Source organism: Apium graveolens, chromosome 4 (assembly GCF_009905375.1).
Source record: "Apium graveolens cultivar Ventura chromosome 4, ASM990537v1, whole genome shotgun sequence".
Lineage (NCBI taxonomy): Eukaryota > Viridiplantae > Streptophyta > Magnoliopsida > Apiales > Apiaceae > Apium > Apium graveolens.
The window spans coordinates 901830-923260 of NC_133650.1; the positions used below are offsets into that span (position 1 = coordinate 901830).

The 21431-nt window shown below is 36.0% G+C and overlaps 2 protein-coding genes across 2 annotated transcripts; both read right to left on the reverse strand.

Annotated features, from left to right (window-relative positions):
• Window positions 1–17146: 17146 nt before the first annotated feature.
• Window positions 17147–18527, reverse strand: LOC141716972 (uncharacterized). Its single transcript, XM_074519109.1, has 2 exons — window positions 18026–18527; window positions 17147–17802 (listed from the first exon to the last, which is right to left on the reverse strand). Exons 1-2 carry the CDS (start codon window positions 18525–18527, stop codon window positions 17147–17149), a joined length of 1158 nt encoding a protein of 385 aa, XP_074375210.1.
• Window positions 18528–20276: 1749 nt separating this feature from the next.
• On the reverse strand, window positions 20277–21191 carry LOC141716978 (uncharacterized). Its single transcript, XM_074519114.1, has 2 exons — window positions 20948–21191; window positions 20277–20890 (listed from the first exon to the last, which is right to left on the reverse strand). Exons 1-2 carry the CDS (start codon window positions 21189–21191, stop codon window positions 20277–20279), a joined length of 858 nt encoding a protein of 285 aa, XP_074375215.1.
• Window positions 21192–21431: the final 240 nt, after the last annotated feature.

The following is a 21431-nucleotide window of genomic DNA, read 5'->3' on the forward strand; positions in this document are numbered from 1 at the left end:
TGGTGGGCTTAGTTGGAGTTTCTGTGTCAGACATGATTGTGTTTGGATCTTAAACTGTTTGTGTGTTAAAAGACAGGCTCTGATACCACTTGTTAGGTCACACACACACTGTAGAGGGGGTGAATATAGTGTATAGTACAATCAAATCGAACTTTAATAACTCAAGTAACAGAAAACAAACTTTATTGAAACAATAAACTCTGTTACAGTATGGAACTGTTACCTCTCAGTGATGAACAAATATCACGAGAGCTGCTAGGGTTATAATGAATAATCTTCTCGAATATGATAACACTTTTAGTGTAAACCCTATGTCTGTGTTTATATACTACACAGTTACAAGATAATCGCTAATTGATATGGAATATAATTCTGCTTCCTAAAATATATCAATCAAATATCTTTTCTTCCAAGTATTCTATTCATCATAGAATTCTTTCTTCATGCATATCTCTTCTTATGTTTGTCTCGATTTTCTTTCCTTTAATCAGCTGTTGTCCTTATCTGAACGTCCTTCAGTACTTAAGTTCTGATTTCCATCTTCTGATGATTATCTCCTGATAATATAAGTACTGATATCCTTAAGTCCTGACTTCCAGTAAGTACTGATTTATCCTGTTTAAGTAAGATCTGAAAACTAAACATAAATCATATTAGCCATGACATTATCAAATATATCTAACAACTTTAAAAATACAGATATGAGTTAGTTTTGAAAATAGTGGAGGGTGATACTGATAAGTACGCGTTAACTTAGGAGTACAGTACGTTAGATTTGTAAATAAATAGATGTAAATTAGTTCATTTATTTCTTGCACAACTCTCTTCTTTCTCAGGTACTTTTCTTTTCTCTCAATTTTATTTTCAACGATGTAATGGTCAAGTTATTTTTAATACTTAATATATGTGCTTGTTGATTTATATATTTTATTATACATTGATATTTTGTTAAATACTTAATGCTCTGTTTAAAAGTAGTCTTTTATTTTAAAGAGAATGATTTGTGGAAAGAAATATTATGTACATGTGATATTTCTGGTTAACTCCTTTTATATGATTTTGTTAAATTATGTTGTTAGCGTGATAAATGTGAAAAAATAGTTAATTATGTGTATTATTTTTATAAAAGATTGTTAATATGTAACTGTTTATTTATTTTATGAGATATTATTATTAGTGTTTTTATTATTATGTTAATGACATATGTGATGATTTTATTCTCTTTTATAAGTCTCTGTTTTTGTTAGTTTTATTTTTATAAATTGATCAATCATTTATTCATTCTAGAAATTTTTAATTATATTTTATTAGTATATGTACATACATGTTTATTTATTTAATTTTTTTTACTTATATATGTTTTTAGAAAATGGTAGTAATAGTATTAATTGACTTGTATAATTTTTAAAAACTCATTTAGTAAATTCTTGTTAGTATAATATTTCATTATATTTAGTTTTTTTTATATTATCTTGTTGCCTGGCTTTGTATTGCAACACATGTTATTTTATAATGTTGGCTGATTTTGTATTGCAGCTCTCTGTATATGTTATTTTTATTGCCTGGTTTTTGTTTTAGAGTCCTTATTTTGTGTATATATAATTTTATATATATTATCTTTTGCCTGGTTTTTGTTTTAGAGTTCTTTTCTGTGTATATATAATTATATATATATATATATTATCTTTTGCCTGGTTTGTGTATTAGAGTGTATGAGGATAATTAATTATGTTTGTTTTTAATAATAACTACATAGGTTGGATTTCTCTGTGTGAAGTGATAAATTGTTAAAGTGGTTGTCAGTGTCAAGGTAAGTTAACTCTTCACACTTTTATTTTTATTTTGAAATCTGTTAAATATTTTTGCACTGCTTTTAATTTAACAACTATGGATCAAGTAATTGTTTTAGACATAAGAATTCCCAGTGAGCTCTGACCTATGAAACATTTAGTAATTGCGTATAGTTCCGGAACTAGATTTTGATACCTTACTAGGGCGTGCTTTGCACAGTTTATGATACCTTAAGGGGCACATTATTGACAGTTGTGAACCTATGATACTCTGTCACCAGGTATTTGTGACCTTAGCGAGCTGTGAAATTTATTTATGTTATATGTAAACTTTGGATTTTGAGCAATGATTTTTGGCTTTATAAAAATTATGAACTCCTTGGTCCACTAGTGTCGAATTGTTTTCTTGCTGGGCTGTTTGGCTCATGACTTACAAATTTTCAGGTGCTAAACTTCTGGGATGGACAAGGAAATGCATTTGGCTTGAGTTTATTGTAATAATATTTTAGTGATAGTGTTTTATCTTAGAGTTGCGTCTCTCTGTATTTGTCTTTATTTCAGCTATATGATACTATTTCTGAGTTGGATTTCAGAATCTTGTTTGCTTATGTGAGACTTGTTTTAAGTATGAATAAAGTTTGATATCTAAGTATAGTTGTTGTATAAAAAATTGGGGTATTACAAGGAAACAAATGCAAATTCTAAATTTTAAAATTATTTATTGTAAGAATTTAAATCTTGAACTTTTGATACATAGCATAAATAGAAACTATGTTTAATATTATTTCTTACAGGATTCAAACTTTGAGTTGTTAATGGAACAAGAAATTGAGTTATTAATGAAACAGACAAAATAGAGAATATTATTTAATATGAATGTACCATATGTTATTTATATAACGAATATCTAACGACTGTTATTCTATTGATAGTTGAACCAAACGATGAATAATTATAATATAAATTTTATTTTTGGTTAAGATTAAATAATATATGATTGATTACCTTATTATTATATTTATAAATAATAATCTATCTATAACTATTATATGAAAGATGAAACAATAAAAGTTTGGTTGGTAGTCAGTCTGTTCATCGTAATTATAGTAATATTTAAAATAAAACACTCTCACAAATAGATAATATTCATAACAGAATTATCATATGTCTAATGGTTTTAGTTAAAATAGAATAATGATTTTCGTTAAGACAAAATAATATATAAAATTTACCCGCCTGGCTACACAAAATTATACTATTAATCCAATTTTAAATAAAAAATTTAAAAAATTACATATAGTTAGTTGGGTTTGAAGAATCGGGCTAAAATCAAATAATAAATATTATTGGTCCCGCTAAAAATATTATATTATTGGACCGAACTATAACAAAATAAAAATTTTAAAGGAAAATCGTGTGTTCGATATAATGTCATCAAACTAACGTCCGGGCTAAACAAAATTATATTATTGATCCAATTTTAAATAAAAAAAATAAAAAAACTACATATAGTTGGTTGGATTTGAAGAATCGGGCTAAATTAAATAATAAATATTATTGATCCCGCTAAAAATATTATATTATTGTACCGGACTATTAGAAAATTAAAATTTAAAAGAAAATTAATGGGGTCAATATAATGTTATCAAACTAAAACAAAATAATACATGTTATTTATTCGATTTAAAATAAATTAATAATCACCTCGGGCTAAAATAAAACTAAACATAATAATAAGTATAATTAGCTGGATTTGGTTGATATAACACGTCTCAAACTAACATAAATTTTTTGCCATTAACACATAAAATTTTACCATTGTTTCGGGTTTAAACATATTAAACTGATTTGGTCGGTTAACAAACTAATAACAATCCGTGTGATTACATCTAAAATTTACCTTTTAATTAAATATAATAATTTTTCATAAACACACCTATTAATATCAATAAAAATATAAATTTCAATCATTATATTATTATTTTTTTTAAAACTGTAGTATCACTAACTTATACACGTATGTGTATATTAATAAATATTATGAAATAATATTATTAAAAATTCAAATAAATAAGTTTCATTACTTAAATTTTTTACTTAAAATTAAATTCAAAAAAATTATGTAATATTAAAAGTAATTTGTGCATCGCACTGGTTTTAGGCTAGTAAATAATATAAAAGTTTGTGGTTGGAACTTGAATGATGTATAAATAATAGTATAAATGACGGTCATGATTGTGGATAACCAAACTAACCAAAAAAATGCATACCAAATTATATCGCATTTCGAATATTATAGTATAGTACTAGCCTAAAACTTGTGCAATGCATGGATTTTTTATAATCCAACATATTTTTTTAAAAAAATTAATATGAATTTAATTTTTAAATTTGTTCATTTAATATTTTTAAATGACATGATTTAATGATAAATATATTAACCAATGTTCATGATATTTTTAAGAAGAGGTATGTGAAAAAAATATTCTTACCCATTCAATTATATATTTTTATTGATATTTCTACGTGTGATCACATTTTTTTTAATAAAAGTTAAGTTGGTTTAGATGAATAGTGTACGAAGTATATTTATTCTGATATTAACTTCTCTTCATCTTCGAATTAATAGTTTATATTATTTTGATTTAACCCGAGTTTCATTACACCGACCAAATCCAACTAATTAGTTTAGTGTTATTATAATTTTTTAACCCAGATCGATAGGATCAATTGTATAATGTGTTTTTAGTACGAATGAATAGTATACTTATTTTATTTTAACCCGGTTCAATAATATAATTTTATTATGCGGATCAATAATATTTATTATTTTGTTTTAACTCGAATCATATTATACCAACCAAATCCAACTAATTATATCTAGTTTTTTTTATTTTAGCCCGGATAAAAAAACTAATTTTGTTTTAACTCAGATGAAAAGTGTAAATTATTTTAGAATAAATAATATTTAAATTGGTTGATATATTAAAGATCATTTTGAATTTAATTGAATAAAAATTAAACTAGTAGAATAAGTTGATTTCAATATCAATTTGAATAATATAGACCTCATCATGAATTAAAGTTTAAATTAATATAATAGATTGACTTAAATATCGATTAGAATAATATAAAGTTCAATGTTAATTAGAATTTAAATTAGAATTTAAATTGATAGAGAAAGTTGACCTAAAAAATATGAATCAAAATTTAAATTGACAAGAGAGGTTGACTTTAATATTTATTAGAATAATATATAGTTGGATATGAATTTGAATTTTTAATGTGTACATGAATTTCACTTTAATATCAATTAGAATTAAAATGACTCACCGTCCAAATTTTACATGTGTTTGATTTTTTAATTTACGTGAATTGAATATTTTAAAAATAATATCATTATTTGAATTAAATAGAGTGTATTTTATTTTAGTTAAAAAGAATAATTGATTGATTATTAGTAATTATAATAATTAATAATTATATAATTATACAAATTTCAATTCATAAAATAACTTAATGGGGGCGTCAATACAGAGAAGTTGGTAAGAAAGTTTTGAGTTGAATGCGTTAAAAACATGAGCACAAAGGGTGCAAGTGGGAGTATGTAATTTATCCAAATAAAAAACTTAATAGAATTTTATCCGAGGGGTCATACAATTGAAATTTTAGACTGAATTAGAGATGGGTAATTAACTTTAATAAAATAATATTAATATAATCTATAAGTAAGGGTAATTATATAAAATCAGCCATTATTAAAAAATAAATACCGACAACCAATTTTTTTTAAGTTTGGTTATATGAAACATTAATGTAGTTTCATATAAGAATCAAAAAATAAGTACTTATAATATTAATATAATTTATACAGGAACCTGCTTGGATATATGAGAGCCAGGAGACTCGTATACAAATGTCAAAAAGGCGGTACGACTTAATTAAGTGGTCCAATGAAATTTGATCAACGATGTTGGTTTTAAATATTTAGTTTTTTTATATTGTATATAAATCCCGTCTAATAAGTCTTTATATTATTTACGAAGATTACTCGTATATTTAGTAACTTAGAGTACTGCTGGGGAATAAAAACTAGAGTGCGTTAGTAATTAATACTAGGGTTTGTGAGTTTCGAGTTTTAATGGCTGCTCTTGCGTTCGAGACTATCGGTCCTTGCAAGATGCCTACGTATCTCCGTGTGGTAGAGAACCAAGCCAAAAACGTAGTTCTATGTTGAGGGGTAGAGCCCTTTATATAGAGATGAGTCTAGGGTTAGATTTGTGTTGGGAGACTTGGTGGACAAGTCTCCAACTTAGATGGTGATTAAGAGTCCTATAAGAGAAGGAACTCCAGAACCTTCTGTGTAGGACTTTGAGTCCGTTTAGAACACATGTCTCTATTCTTCCAGTCGTATTAGGCCTATCCCACGAACAACTTATGTTCGTGGACCTTGACGACCTCTACTGGTGGGCCTTGCCTACACATACCATCTTGAGTCTGCTACGAGCTCGTACCAGATAGGTTTGTACTGGACTTTTGACAAGAAGCCCAAGTGTAATTAATGCAACATTTAATGTGTCTTTAGGATATATTTTCTATCCATATCATTTGCCCCTCAACTTCCGGGAATACTACTCGAGTTTTCGTGGAAGTTATAATGGTCTTTTCGCGACTCGGGGTACTTTTGGCCCTTCTCGGGTATCGGCCCTTTATGGGTATCGGCCCTTCATAGGTATCGTCATTTTATCGTAAAGAGTGGAACGACCTACACATTTACAATGACTTATTAGTATGAGTATACACACTTAAGGCCTTTGCACAGGCTATTTGGATAGTGTTCAACACTAAACGGTCCTAATCGGGACTAAGAAGCGAACATTTATCACCCCTTAACCTTCGTCAGGGTTAATTATAGGGTGAAAACTGCTAACTGGCCCTAATCGGGTCTATTTTCCATGTACAAGCTGTTAACTAGGCTTAAAATAGCCTAATTTTAAGATAGAACACACTAATTGGCCTTAATCGAGGCTAATCTGCCCTAATCGGGGCTAATCAGGACTAATAAGCATGCATAGGACGCCAATTATCCCTAATTCACACTAATTATAAGAGTGAATAGGTTAAACGACCCTAATCTGGGCTAATCTTATCATACGAATCATTAATTCCCCCTTGTTCGGGTTAATTACGCTTAATATACACTAATCGGCCCTAATCTGGGCTAAATTTCACTAATCGGTCCTAACCGAGGCTTAATCTTAAAATCCTGAAAATTAAAAAAAATCAAATTTTTCTGATTTATTCCATTTTTCAAAAAAAAAATTGAAAATTTTCGTAGGGGGTCACCAGGGCCGAGTAGAACATTCTGCTGCAGGAGGCTCTGCTCGGCCACATGCCCTTGTATGTGGGCTGCTCGGCCTAGGGAGGTCGGCCACCTCCTGGTCGGCCTGGAGCAGGTCCTCCTGCTCCGTGCTGACCAGGGGTGCTTGCTCCAAATTTATTTTTTTGGAACCTTCTTCTCAGATTCAAGTCTTCCACATACTTTGCCATGTCCCTCTTGCTCTTAATTGTCCATGGAATTAATCTCATGGTTGCCCTTGAGTTCCTCATGGCTCTACTACGGCTGTTTCAGTGAACGTTCTGTGCTCATTCTTTTGAACATACTGTACTCGTTCAATTGAACTTGTTCTATTGGAAGTCTTATACTTCATTGAACTTGTCCAGACTTCCTTAGTAGGATGTTTTGTACTCCAACGAACTCGTTCTCGTGGATGTTCTAGTCTTCACAAAACTTAGTTCTGCTGAGAGTTATCCTTCCCGAGAAATTTCCAAAGGACCTCTCAAGAGGGCCTCCGGAGTAACTTTTGAAGGCCACAGGGCTCTCCTACAAGAGCTTCTGGTCGGCCAAAAGGCCTCAATTTGTTAGTTGGTCTTCCGGGAGCACTACGGAGGTAAATTGTTGCCGTCTTGGCTCTGCTATGGAGGCTCCTGGTTGGCCAAAAGGCCTCAATTTGTTGGCTGGTTGGTCGGGCGCACTACGGAGGCAAATTTTGGTTGTCTTGGCTCTGCTACGGAGGCTCCTGGTTGGCCAAAAGGCCTCAATTTGTTGGTTGGTCATCCGGGAGCACTCCAGAGGGAAATTGTGGCCGTCTTGGCTCTGCTACGGAGGCTCCTGGTTGGCCAAAAGGCCTCAATTTGTTTGCTGGTCGGCCGGGAGCACTAGGGAGGCAAATTGTGGTCATCTTGGCTCTGCTACGGAGGCTCCTGGTTGGCCAAAAGGCCTCAATTTGTTGGCTGGTCAGTCGGGAGCACTTCAGAGGGAAATTGTGGTCATCTTGGCTCTACTACGGAGGCTCCTAGTTGGCCAAAAGGCCTCAATTTGTTGGTTGGTCGGTCGGGAGCACGCTAGAGGGAAATTGTGGTCGTCTTGGCTCTGCTACGGAGGCTCCGGGTTGGCCAAAAGGCCTCAATTTGTTGGCTGGTCGGCCGAGAGCACTCCAGAGGGAAATTGTGGCCATTTTGGCTCTGCTACGGAGGCTCCTGGTTGGCCAAAAGGCCTCAATTTGTTGGATGGTCGGCCAGGGCTGTCTGGATGGACCTTGGGAGCCTCGTGCAGGGTAGTATGATCCGTCAGGAGGAGAACGTTCTGTTTTCTCGTGAGTTCAGCTGAAAAGCTAATCTTGTCTTAATCTTTACAAGCTTGGCTAATCATAGTGATTAGTATAATCAATCCTTAGTTAAGACTAACGACTTGTGTTTAGCCTCATCCAGGCTTTTCTGATCGTATTCTAGTAAATGTTCTGTTCTTCATGAAACTTGTTTTCATGGACATTCTAGTCTTCATAAAATTTGTTTTCATGGACTCTTTAGCCTTTGCGAAACTTGTTCCCGTGGACATTCTAGTCCTCACGAAACTTGTTCTCGTTAATCGCCTAATTTTTCAAGAATTCTCAAGGAGTTCCACCGGAAAACCTTTAGGAGGGTCTGGATCAACCCTATAGGGGATCCTGGTTAGAGTAACTTTTATTCGTTGAGCGACGGCCCATAAGGCCTCATGTGGCCTGGTCGACCAATCCTGCTCTTTTTGGTGGACGTTCTGCCCTTTTTCTAGTGAGTGTTATGTACTTGTTCTCGTGAATGTTCTACTCTTCACGAAACTTATTTCCCCCTGTGAGGGTTCTAGTCAGCCTAATCCTTCCCTGTGGAGGACTAGACGTCACGGACTCTCGGTAGGCCAGAATCTCACCTCCGTGAGCATCTTACTCTTCATGAAACTTGTTCTCATGAACGTTCTGTTCTTTACGAAACTTGTTTCCATGGAGGTTCTTGTCTTCACCAGGAGCATCCCTTGGATCGAGTTCATGGTTTTCTTGGAACCTTCACTTGGGGGCTATCTCTATTAGTTCCGGATGTCTGTAGGCATTTTTTTCGAGGACATCCTAGTCGGCCTAACCCCACCATGTGGAGGAGTCGGCTTCAAGGACTCTTGGTTGGCCATAGAGACCAAGCCCTTGAGGCCCTGGTCGGCTGTAACCTCAATATCTAGGGCTTCTTGGCCCTTCGGGACCTTAATTCGTGGAAGTTCTTGAACTTTAATCTTCTCAGTATCAAGTCATGGATTAGACTTTCCTCTCTCTTTTTTGTTCGAGGAGTGCCTTGCCGAGTGGGGGCCTCATCCGAGGACCCTTTAGACGGTCAAAGATCTTCATGGATGGCTACTCGACCTCCTCTGGTCAGCCAAGGGGTCCATTCATGACCCCTCTGGTCGGTAGGGGGAAACATTCTTGCTTTCTTGGACAACATATCTTGACCACGTTCGTGACGGGCCTCGAACATAAACTAACATGTTCGTGTTCTTGATGGGTCCTCACAATTCAAAGGAAGCTTGTTAAAGCTGGCCTTAAAGGATTTGTTGAGAATTGGCGAAGTCGAAGATCAAAATTTATGTCACAATCAGGATATGATCAACTGCTGTAATATGATTATCCGTTGAAAGCTTCGATATTATCCGTTGACAATTGATTAGTCATCCGTTGATATATATAAATGATTATCTGTTGAATCCAAAACACTTATCCGTTGATCAAAGTTATCCATTGAAGAATGACTTGGATGATAAGTCATGACTGCGAGATAAATCAGAAGGTGCTGATTTATAGGAGCGTAATTGATTTAGATATGTAAAGTATTAGATTTATATTGTAACATATCTTGTAATTGATAGAGGACTGATTTGTGGCTTTGGTAGATGGACTGAAACACAATTTGTTGATAATTAGTCAAATCGCTGACAGAGGTTTCTATGTCGTGTTCTATGATACTCACTGTGAAGTAGTTCATAAGATCACAAGAAAAACGGTCTTCAAAGCTTACAGACATGGAAACATTTATGAAGCCAAACTTTATGCAAATACTGATGGTCCAAAAACTTTTCTGGTAACCAAGGCATCAGTAGATGAAAGTTGGAATTGGCACAAGAAGCTTTCTCGTCTAAATTTCCATAATCTCAATGAACTGGTGCAGAAATATTTAGAAAAAGGTCTATTTGTGGATAAAAGTCTCAAATCAGGAAAGACGACAAATCTTAATGATAATGCACATGTTGAGGGGGAGAAACGCAAAACTATGAGGAACTGACAACATGATTACAGGGGGAGTTTTGCATGAAACTAATTCTGTAATTTTTATTGCTAATGACTTGTCAAATTTTTACAGATTGGTCAGTGGAGAAAAGATTTGTTGATTTTGCTAATAAATTCAACAATGCAAATCCTGAGGGGGAGAAATCATGATTAAATCTCTGATTTTGGATTACAAATTTTATCTCAACAAGTGATGGACAAGACATGACTTTTCTTGAAAAGGACGATACTATTATTTATTTCGTGATTTTTTAAAGTGTTACAAATTTATTTTATTATATTTTGAAAATTATGTTGAACTTGTCATCATTATTAGTTTTGTATTGGGAATAGATGCATGTAAAGAGATTATATGTTATTTACCTAGATACGCGTAATATTATGCATGCAATATTCATTATTACACGGTTAATCAAGGTGTCTCTTTAGATTCCCAGTAGATTTTGGTTATAAAATCACGTCTCTTACTTCATATAAACCTCATTCACTTTTCTATCGTCTATCTCTCTCTGACAACATCAAAGCTTCAACTCTTAAATCTTCAAAATCTCTCTCTCAATGGCTCACTTCTTCACACGAAAATATGGTGTATACTTGCCTGCTCTTAATCCTGTAGAAGGAATACTTTACTTTGACCCTTTCGGACTGAGAGTTCTAATTAATGGTCAAACTTTTCATCCTGCCGAACTTCCACAAATGATCTTTGATCAATTGTGCCGGGACGACCAGCTTGAGTTGCATTTGTTTAAACTAGAGGTTCGCTTCGAAGAGGTTCGATGAGATGAAGAGGCAGAGGAGCGTCGACTTGAACTTTTGGCGTTTCAAGAGAACATTATTTCTCTTGCGTTATCCATGTCTCGCATATTTCATCGACGGGAGATGAAGAACAATGAGGACAACAAGAAGACTAAGGAAGAGTAGTTCTAGTTCTTAGGAATTAGGATTGAAAATCTTTTGTAGTTTGTCTTGTAATGAATTTTAAATATTATCAATGAAAGTTCTCTTCTTGTTTATTCTTTCGCTCATAATTTATGACTGTTCATTATCTTAATATTTGTATGTGTGAATGTGTGTAATTTTTGAATTATTTCATATTTTACATTGGCATAACTAATCATTTTCAAGATATCTTCATATTAATGATATTGGAACAGATCAAGAAAATAGGTCTTTGAGCAAGAATCAGACAATTCTACAAAGTGCATCATGATAAAGAGAAATGGTGTTGCATATACATTGTTTAATTTTCACTTGATCACAAAGTGTGTTACCTCGAGAATTGTGGGTATTTTTGTCTAACAAAATGCCTGACAAATATAATTTTTCAAATCCTGACACTATTGGACAAGACACATCCAATCCTATTCCTGACCCAAATGTTCATTTTTCTTAACTTAAATCGAAACACAAAATCACCTCTGATTCTTCTCAAAAGGAATTAGTTGTAAAATCAAAGACAGTAGCTGAGTCTGATTTGTTTCCAAGAAAATCAGGTTTAAAGGCTGTTTCACTCTAACCTATATCTTTGGAGCAACAAGATGGAGTAAGGAAGAAAAGTGTTTCATCAGTAACGCACAAGAAGAAGCTTGCAGAAAGCAAGAAAAGGAAAGTTAGAACTAGTACTGACCTAGTTGATGAATCATCACATTCTGAAAGTGACAGTGATGGTCCAATTGTTTTTAAAAAGCCTGCTAGACCAGTGGAGGTTACTGGTGTTAGTATAGGAGAAGATCAAAATTTGGTTATAGTTGTTAAACCTAAGAAAAGAAGATTACTGAAGTTAGCAGACAAGATTCACAAGAAATCAGATGGTCTTCAAGTATTGGCTGATATTGCTCTGGATCAGGAATCTATAAATCCTGACAAATCTTTGTGACATCCTGACAGGTCTCAAGCAATTCCTGACAATGACAATTCCTGATCAGACAAATTCTACAACAAAAACAGCCAAAGAAGTTGAAATTGTTAAGGAAGTTGATCTACAGAAGTCTATCAAGAGGAAAGCAAAGACTTCATCTATTTCTAAATTCAAGAAGATCACACTTCAATCACCACAGAAGGGGTACAGTACACAAGAACCATCTTCTCAAAGTGAAGATGTACCTATTAATGCCCCAGCTACACAAGAACCACCTGCTCAAAGTGTAGGTGCAAGCATTTTCTCACATCTGACTATTCCTGACATTGCTCAAGGAAGTCAAATTTATGTGGTTGATGATATTATTAAGACAATACAATACAGGGAAGCTCATCAAAAGCACATTGCTGAATTGGATGCTGTTATTCATGATCCTATCTTTGAGGGAAGCACACAAGAACCTTCAGTTCAAAGGGTTGAAGAAGCTTTTACACCTCAAGTCACACAAGAACCAACAGTTCTATGTACTGTTGCAGACTTAGTATCAAATTCTATTAAGGGATCAATTTCTGACAAGCAACACATTTTTGACACAAGAACAATTCCTGATGAAGCTGTTCCTGATTCAACAAATGTGCTGATCACTTCTGAAGACAAGATTGAAGCAATCTTGGTACAACCACTCAAGGCTATACCAATGGTTGATATTCCACAAGGTACAAATTCTCTAACTCCTACTTTATCTGCTGATATGACTATGATTAGCCCTATACAAGGAATACCTCTAGTCATATGATCACATATAACTCTTCTCAGCCACCTCTTATTTCTGTAGGAATAACTTTTCTGAGCTTTTCATGTGAGACTGAGAGAAAAGATTTAGTGAAAAACAGAATTACAAAGAGGTGGGATCCTTACCTGGAAAAAGGAGAGGTAGATGAAAGACAGGATTTAGTTAATCCTTGTGAGGAAGCTCTGACTCTTAAAAGTCATGAGATGAGTGGAGTGAGAGGTGATGAGATCACTTTAAAAGAAAAGAGAGATTTAGGTACTCATGGTTCTTTTTCTTACATGATCTACACAGGTAACTAAGCCTTCTAAGTCAACTCTTGATTTAAAGCTCAAAGGCATAGTTTCTGATTATGATGATTCTAATATTCCATCGAGATATTCTGGTTATCAAGATGATTTGATGACTCTGATGATGATAATCCTGCTAATGCTATTTTGAAAGCTGGTATTGAAGCATCTAAATTCTCTACTTTTGGTTCATCATCTGGTCATGTTGCTATTCTACAACCTCATAGGGCTTATGAATGGAATCATTCTTGGAGATTACCAAGTAAAAAGATATCTATGAAATCTACTCAAACTTTAGTCGATCATGTTGTTCAATTAGTTTCAAATACTGATATGAAAGCATCTATCAAATCCACTACAGTTTTAGTCAAAGGACTGCATTCTTCTGACTCTGCATTCAAGGAAGATACTATTAAAATCAGAGAAGAGCTTGCTGATCTTTCTGTGGCTATTAAAAGTACAAATAAACAAAGTGGTTTGGTAAAAAGAATGTTTAGCTTGGAAGCAAAACAAGATCAAATGTCTGAAAAACTGATAGCTTTGGAAGCTAGTCATATTACTACAAATTCCAACTTGGATGCTATTTTCTTTCTACTATAAAGTCTAGATGCCAAAAAGGGGGAGATAGTATCACAGACAAAATGTCAACCTGAATCAGTTTTGAGGAGAAATACCAATTCTGATGATGATGGTGATAAAGAAGAAAAAGAGATATCTGATGCTATGAAAGTTGATACTGTGAAAGTTCAATCTGGAAGTGGAATTCCAAGTCAAAAGAAGACACAATCAACTCATGTCTCTAAGGAGAGATCAGATAGATCTAACAAGGAAGCTGCTTTTGTTAATTCTAGTTCAATTTCTAATTTCAAAGATACAAATTCTGATGATTTTCCTGACAGTGAAAGAGTGATGGTGATTCATGATTCTGTAAAGTCTAAAGAAGAAGAAATTTTATTTCGAATGGATTTATAGATTCTATCTGCTTATGTTGAAGATGTTAATGTCGAAAACTTCAAGGAAGAAGAAATGATCTCTGACAGAGAAGAAAGAGCTCAGGAAGGAAAAATTAGAATAACTGTTGATAAAGCAGATCAAGAATAAAAGAATATGCTTAAAAGATCTGAAAGGAATAGATGGAGGTGTATAAATAAGAAGATGTTGCAAGAAAAAGCAGAAATGAGAGCTCAAGTATTTCCAAAGATAAAATAAATGCAAATGGAAAAAGGTTGATGATCTTAAGTGTAACGATAAATTGAGTTTTACTCCTTGAAAAATAAGGTTGGATGGTTTACTTAGTCTTAATACCATGGGAGATAAGAAATCTTGGTTAGAACAAGCTAAGAATCTAAAGTTGTTTAAACCATTCACAAGAGATGGAATAGGACATCATGAAGCTGAATTGTCAATTAAAGTTGTTGAACTTCACACTTGCCGATAGTCCAGATCAGGAAATAACTGCTGATCATCTGGATAGACTTGAAGCTGTGAAGATTATTCTTGATAAACATGATGGTTCTGAATCTAAACAGAAGATATTACTATTATTGTAAAATGATAAAGTTCAAGTTCTTTCACTTGATGAACACATGAACATGTCTACAAAAGAATTGAAGTACATTCACCATTTGCTAAGAGTTGAAGATGAAACTTCTAGGTTATGGTCAAACATGATTCTTGCCAATATCAAAAGAAGGATACTGGATGATGGTCGATATTATTTCGGATCATATGTTCCTAAATACATAAACTTCAGAGGGCAATAAGTCAACATGAATAAAGGTGAATTTGTCATTCAAATTGTTCTTACTCAGAGATATATAACTATGAATCCCGATGGAAGAAAAACTTGCTATATTTCATTGGAAAACATGATGATAGAAAGAGCACAAATCAGAAGTATAAGGGCTGCTATCTATCAATTATCTGGCATAACAGAATATGAAAAGAATTTGAAGATCAAGTTAGAAGATATTCTGTGGAAAAAGATTGATGACATAGTTAAAGCTTTTGTTTAGAGATACTGCTGAGTTTATCAAGAAATATGAAGATCTACATCTGAAATAAGTAAGCTTTATATTACTTATTTTGTCTATCTGGTTTTTGGCACTAGACAATTCTATTAGATTTTATGCGTATTCTGCGAAGCATAAATTGGGGGAGATTGTTGAGAATTGGCGAAGTCGGAGATCAGGATTTATGTCACGATTAGGATATGATCAACTGTTGTAATATGATTATCCCTTGAAAGCTTCGATATCATCCGTTGACAATTGATTACTCATCCATTGATATATATATAAATGATTATCCGTTGAAGCCAAAACACTTATCTCTTTATCAAAGCTATACGTTGAAGAATGACTTATAAGTCATGACTGCAAACTAAATCAGAAGATGCTGATTTATAGGATCATAGTTGATTTAGATATATAAAGTATTAGAGTTATATTGTAACATATCTTGTAATTAATAGAGGGCCGATTTATAGTTGTGTAGTATATAAACACAAAACAGGTTATAACAATATAAGTGATAGAGCACAACTCGAGTATTCGTGTAACCTAGCAGCTCTTAAGAATATTGTTCTTAAGAGAGTTTTGTAACAGGTTATCAAAGATCAATATAAACTGTTATTTGATTCATCTGTTCTTACTTTACTTTCATAATACATCAATTTGTTAAGTAATTGTATCCAACCCCCCTTAAATAATTACTTTACTGGGCAATAGGCTTCTCTGTCGAGGGTACCTATCTTCCTCCTAATTTACCATTGGTTAAATTTGTTCCAATTAGGCGAATAGCTTCCTGAAGCGGAGATGTACGGGGCTTATGTCTTGTATCAGGTATATCTCTTCCTTTTAGAGCTTTCAATACTTCAAATTTAAGGAGGAGCCTGGTTGGCTTAAGGCCTCTCTTGGAGGCCAGTTGGGTGGAGCCCTTTTTTAGGGATATCCAGTCGGTCAAGGGCCTTCTTTGGAGGCTGATAAGCCTTCTTTTGTAGGCTGAAGTCTGTAGTGTAGACTTTAGTCGACCAAATACATTTTGTGAAGTTAGTTTTCTAATATCTTTTTCTTATTAGGCCAACGCCTACTTCACAGCTTCTTTCACTAAGAGTGTAAAATGGAGGAGTGAGCACATAGCTTTGGGGGCATTGATGAAGAAACTTGGGAGCAAGTTTCAAGATTGGGATTCCAGAGCTCTCTTGGCATTTATCAACATTCAGAAGACTTTTTCAAGATGATGGACACCCATGATGATGAAATGCGCTCTGTTAACATGTCTATTGGCTCTGTTCATGGCTCTTACCCGGATGTGGTAAATTTGTGAGGCTTTCCTAGCCTTTGGGCTATTTATGAGGTTGCCACTATTGGCCAATCATCTGATTTTGGACTATAGATTGTCCTTTAGTGTTTAGGCCTTACATGGCTTTGTTTGCCGTGTGTGGCTTTTATTCAGTGGTTATCTATTTGCGGTCCTTCATGGACTTGAGCGTCTTCGGTGTGTAACCTAATTGTCCATCGTGACTTGATTTATGATCCTTCAGAATCTCCTGCATTTGTAGTTTGATTTCATATTCGACTTTTATTTTCGGTATTTTGATCTCTTGCTCGTACACTGGTCGACCTTATTCCTCCATCTACTACTAAGTACTAGGAACATGTCTTTCATGTCCTAAACATAATAAACCTTCAGGTTCAAAACGTGCCAGGTATGAGGCACTTTGTCACCGCTCGGTTTCTAGCTTGTAGGATCTTCGTCCTAATGTTTTCTTGACCTTATACAGACTCAGTCTTTCTTAAGACCAAGTCTCCATGCTGAAAGAACCTTTCTTTAACCCTTCTATTGTAATAGAGGGAGGCTTTTTGTTGATCCTCTGCATTGCGGGCATTGGCCACATCTTTAACCTCGTCAATGAGATCGAGAGTGAGTCTCATGCCTTCTTCATTGGTTTCCGGTTCATAAGCTTCGATCCTAGGGGATCCATGTATGATTTTAAGGGGCACCACGGCTTCGACTCCGTAAGCCATCATATATGGGGTAGCTTCAGTAGTCACTTTGCAGGTGATACGATATGCCCATAGTATAGGCAATAACTCATCTGCCCAAGTGTTTCTCGAGCGTTCAACCCTTTTCTTAAGTCCATCAACGATGATTCTGATGGTAACTTCTGCCTGCCCGTTTGCTTGTGGGTGAGCAACCGAGGTGAAGCGAAGCTCTATGCTGTTATCATCGTAGTACTCTCTGAACTCTGCATTATCAAATTGTCTCCCATTATTTGTGACAAGGATGCGTGGGATTCCAAATCGACATATCACATTCTCCCAGAAGAATTGGGCAATTTGCTTGGTGTTTATTTTGGCTAGTGCTTTAGCCTCAATCCACTTCTTAAAGTAGTCTATGGCTACCACAATGAACTTCCTTTGTCCCGATGCTACAGAAAATGGTCCAAGTATGTCCATTCCCCACATTACAAAAGGGATGGGTATGTTGATAGATGTAATCCTCTCTGGGGGCTATCGTACTATTGGAGCGTGCCTCTGGTATCTATCACATTTCTTCACATAAGCCTTTGCATCGGCTAGCATAGTTGGCCAGTAGAACCCCAATCGAGTTATCTTGTGAGCGAGGGCCCTGCCCCCCCAAGTGTTGTCCACAAATCCCTTCATGGACTTCTTTAAGTGCCTCCTCTGCTTCAAGAGGTCTCAAGAACTTCAGGTACGGAATAACAAATGACCTTTTGTAGGGAAGGTCTTCAATAATTGAATACCTCAATGCTCTAACCGACATCTTGCGTGCCTCTTGGGCATCGCCGGGGAGCCACCCAGTCTCTAAGTGGGCCTTGATCAGGTCTATCCAACAGATTATCACACCAACCGGTGCTATCAGATTTATGACATGAATAGTAGGGGTCTTCAAGACTTGCAAGTAGATACTTCTCGGATAGTTCTTGATTTCAGACGAGGCAAATTGGGACAAGGCATCCACCGTAGTGTTCTCTCTCGAAACATTTTCTGCGTACCATTCATCAAATTGAGTCAGTATTCCCTTTACGACTCTCAGGTTCTTGGCCATAGTATCATCTTTGGCCTCAAACTCTCTATTAACTTGAGCAACTACAAGTCTTGAGTCTCCACAGACCTTCAGGTTTTTAGCCATCACGGCTCTATCCAAGCCTAAACCGTCTATCAACGCTTCGTATTAAGCTTCGTTGTTCGTAGTTGGGAAGTCTAACTTCAAAGCATACTCAATTTCAAGACTAGGCCTGCACCACCAGATTTTGTTTGGATGCTCCGTCAAAATGGGGAACCCAATACTCTTTCAGGGTTGTTTCTTTATCCTTCTCTTTCTCTCCTCCTTCTGGGGTTACTATCTTTTGCCCCCCGACTTCTTTATCATTAATGGTGTATTCGATCACGAAGTCCGCTAAAGTCTGAGCCTTGATGGTCGTTCGAGGCTTGTACTTGATATCAATTTCTCATAACTCAATTGCCCACTTGATGAGCCTTCCACTGGCCTTCGGGCTATGAAGAATGTTCCTCAAGGGTTGGTCCGTCAGGACTTCGATCTTGTGAGCCTGGAAGTATGGTCTCAACTTCCTCGAGGCTGTGATGAGAGCAAGCACGAACTTCTCCGTGGTGGAGTAATTTAACTCTGCTCCATGGAGCACCTTGCTTACATAGTATACAGGCTTCTGGAGTTTCTGTTCTTCCTTCATGAGGACTGCACTCACGGCTTGTTCAGATACCGCGAGGTACAAATAAAGGGTGTCTTCCGGACTTGGTTTGGCCAGCAACGGGGCTTCAGTCATGTACTTCTTTAGTTGTTTAAAGTCCTCTTGGCTCTCAGTTGTCCATTCAAAATTCTTCACCTTCTTAAGGGTTTTGAAAAAGGGCAAACATTTATCCCCAAACTTGAAGATCAACCTCCTTGGAGTTGAGATTCTTCCTGTCAGCATCTGAACGTCCTTGATGGAGCGTGGTGGCTCCATGTCTAGGATGACTTTGATCTTATCGGGTTTGACCTCTATTCCCCTCTTAGAGACCATGTGACCCAAAAAATTTCCAGACCCAATGCCAAAAGCACACTTGGTTGGGTTTAACATCATTTTGTGGTGCCTCAGCACTTCAAATGCCTCTCTCAGGTGACTAATATGATCGGCCTTGCTTAGGCTTTTGACTAACATGTCATCAACATAGACCTCCATGGTCTTCCCAGTTAAGTGGAAAAATATCTTATTTACCAATCTTTGATAAGTAGCTCTTGCATTCTTAAGTCCAGAAGCCATAACAAGATAACAAAATATACCAAATTCAGTTATGAAAGATACCTTGGGGGTGTCATCCTTATGCACTCTAATATGATTGTAACCACTGAAGCCATCCATAAATCTTAGCATCTCGTGTCCATCAGCGGCATCGATCAGAGTATCAATCCTCGGTAGAGGGTAGCAGTCCTTGGGACAAGCATAATTCAATTCAGTGAAGTCAATGCACATCTTCCACTTCCTATTGGCCTTTTTAACCATTACGGGGTTGGCCAGCCACTCAGGGAATTTCACTTCCTCAATGAATCCAGCTTCTAAAAGCTTTTCGACCTCCTGTTTAATGGCTTCCAGCCTATCAGGGGCATAAGTTCTCTTCTTTTGCTTCACAACCTTTCGGGTCGGGTCAATGTTCAACCTATGAGTTATAAGGTTCCGGTCAATCCCAGGCATATCAGCTGTTGTCCAAGCAAACACATCACTGTTCTCTTTTAGGAAAGTTGTCATTTGGTCCTTCAAGGACTTGTCCAGAGATGCCCCAGTATACATGACCTTCTCCTGGTCTAAGAGATCTAGGGGAATTGGGACCAATTCCTTGGCTGGCTTCCTTCGCAGTTCGTCATTCCCTTGGACATCCATGTCTTCTATGGGGAGGACTTCCCCCCGGTTCTATCGGGCCTAAGTGCTGCAACATAGCAAATGCGGGTCATTTTTTGATCTCCTTTCGCTTCTCCAACACCATTCCTGGTTGGGAACTTCAGTACCATATGGTAGGTTGAGGGCACAGCCTTTAAAGCATGGATCCTTGTTCTACCCATGATAGCATTGTAAGAAGAGGCTTCTTTAACAACGTGAAAGTTTAAAATCTGCGTGGCCTCCCTGGGCTCTTCCCCGATAGTTACGGGAAGTTGTATTGCTCCTTCGACTTTGCATTCTACGTGGTTAAATCCGTAGATGGGTGCATCAGATGGAGTTAGTTGAGAATCATTGTAGCCCATCCTTATGAATGTGTCATGGAAGAGAATATCCACGGAAGCTCCATTGTTCACTAAGACCCTCATAAAAGGACAATTTCCAATTACCGGTGTGATAACAAGGGGATCATCCTGAGGAAATTTCAAACCTTCAAGGTCTGGGTCACCAAATTCAGGCATCATCTCTGACTTAGATCGCTTAGATGGCTCTCCAACTATGCTCATCACTTCTCTCACATAAGCCTTTCGAGAGTTCCTTGTAGTACCAGTTATTGTAGGACCTCCTGAGATTATATTGATTACTGGCCCTCAGGGTTGTGGGTTGCGATCTCTGTCGTTACCTCTTTGATCATCGTCTCTTTGGTCATTGTCTCTCTTTTGGCCTCCAACCTCTTCACCCTTGGTGAAACGTCCGAATTTTCCTCTTCGGATCAAATACACGATCTCATCCTTAAGTTTCCTACAATTGTCAGTATCATGATCAACATCCTTGTGGAACCTGCAGTATTGACTCTTGTCTCTTTTCTCGGGGTCTCCCCTTAGTGGTTTCGGCCATTTAAAATCTTTGTCCTTCTCAATTTCCATAAGGATTTGGCTCCTTGGAGCGTTCAACCTCGCATATTCAGTGAACCTTGGTTGATGATTCTTCTTAGAAGAGGAGGAGTCAGAGCTTTTGCCAATCCGTGGATACTTGTCATTGGCATCGTACTCCTGATCCGTCTTTTGCTTCTTGTTTCCAGTAGGTTCACTATTTACGGTCGTCTTCTTCATACTTTCCTATACGTTAATATACTTTCCGGCCCTATCCTGGAGCTGCAGCATGCT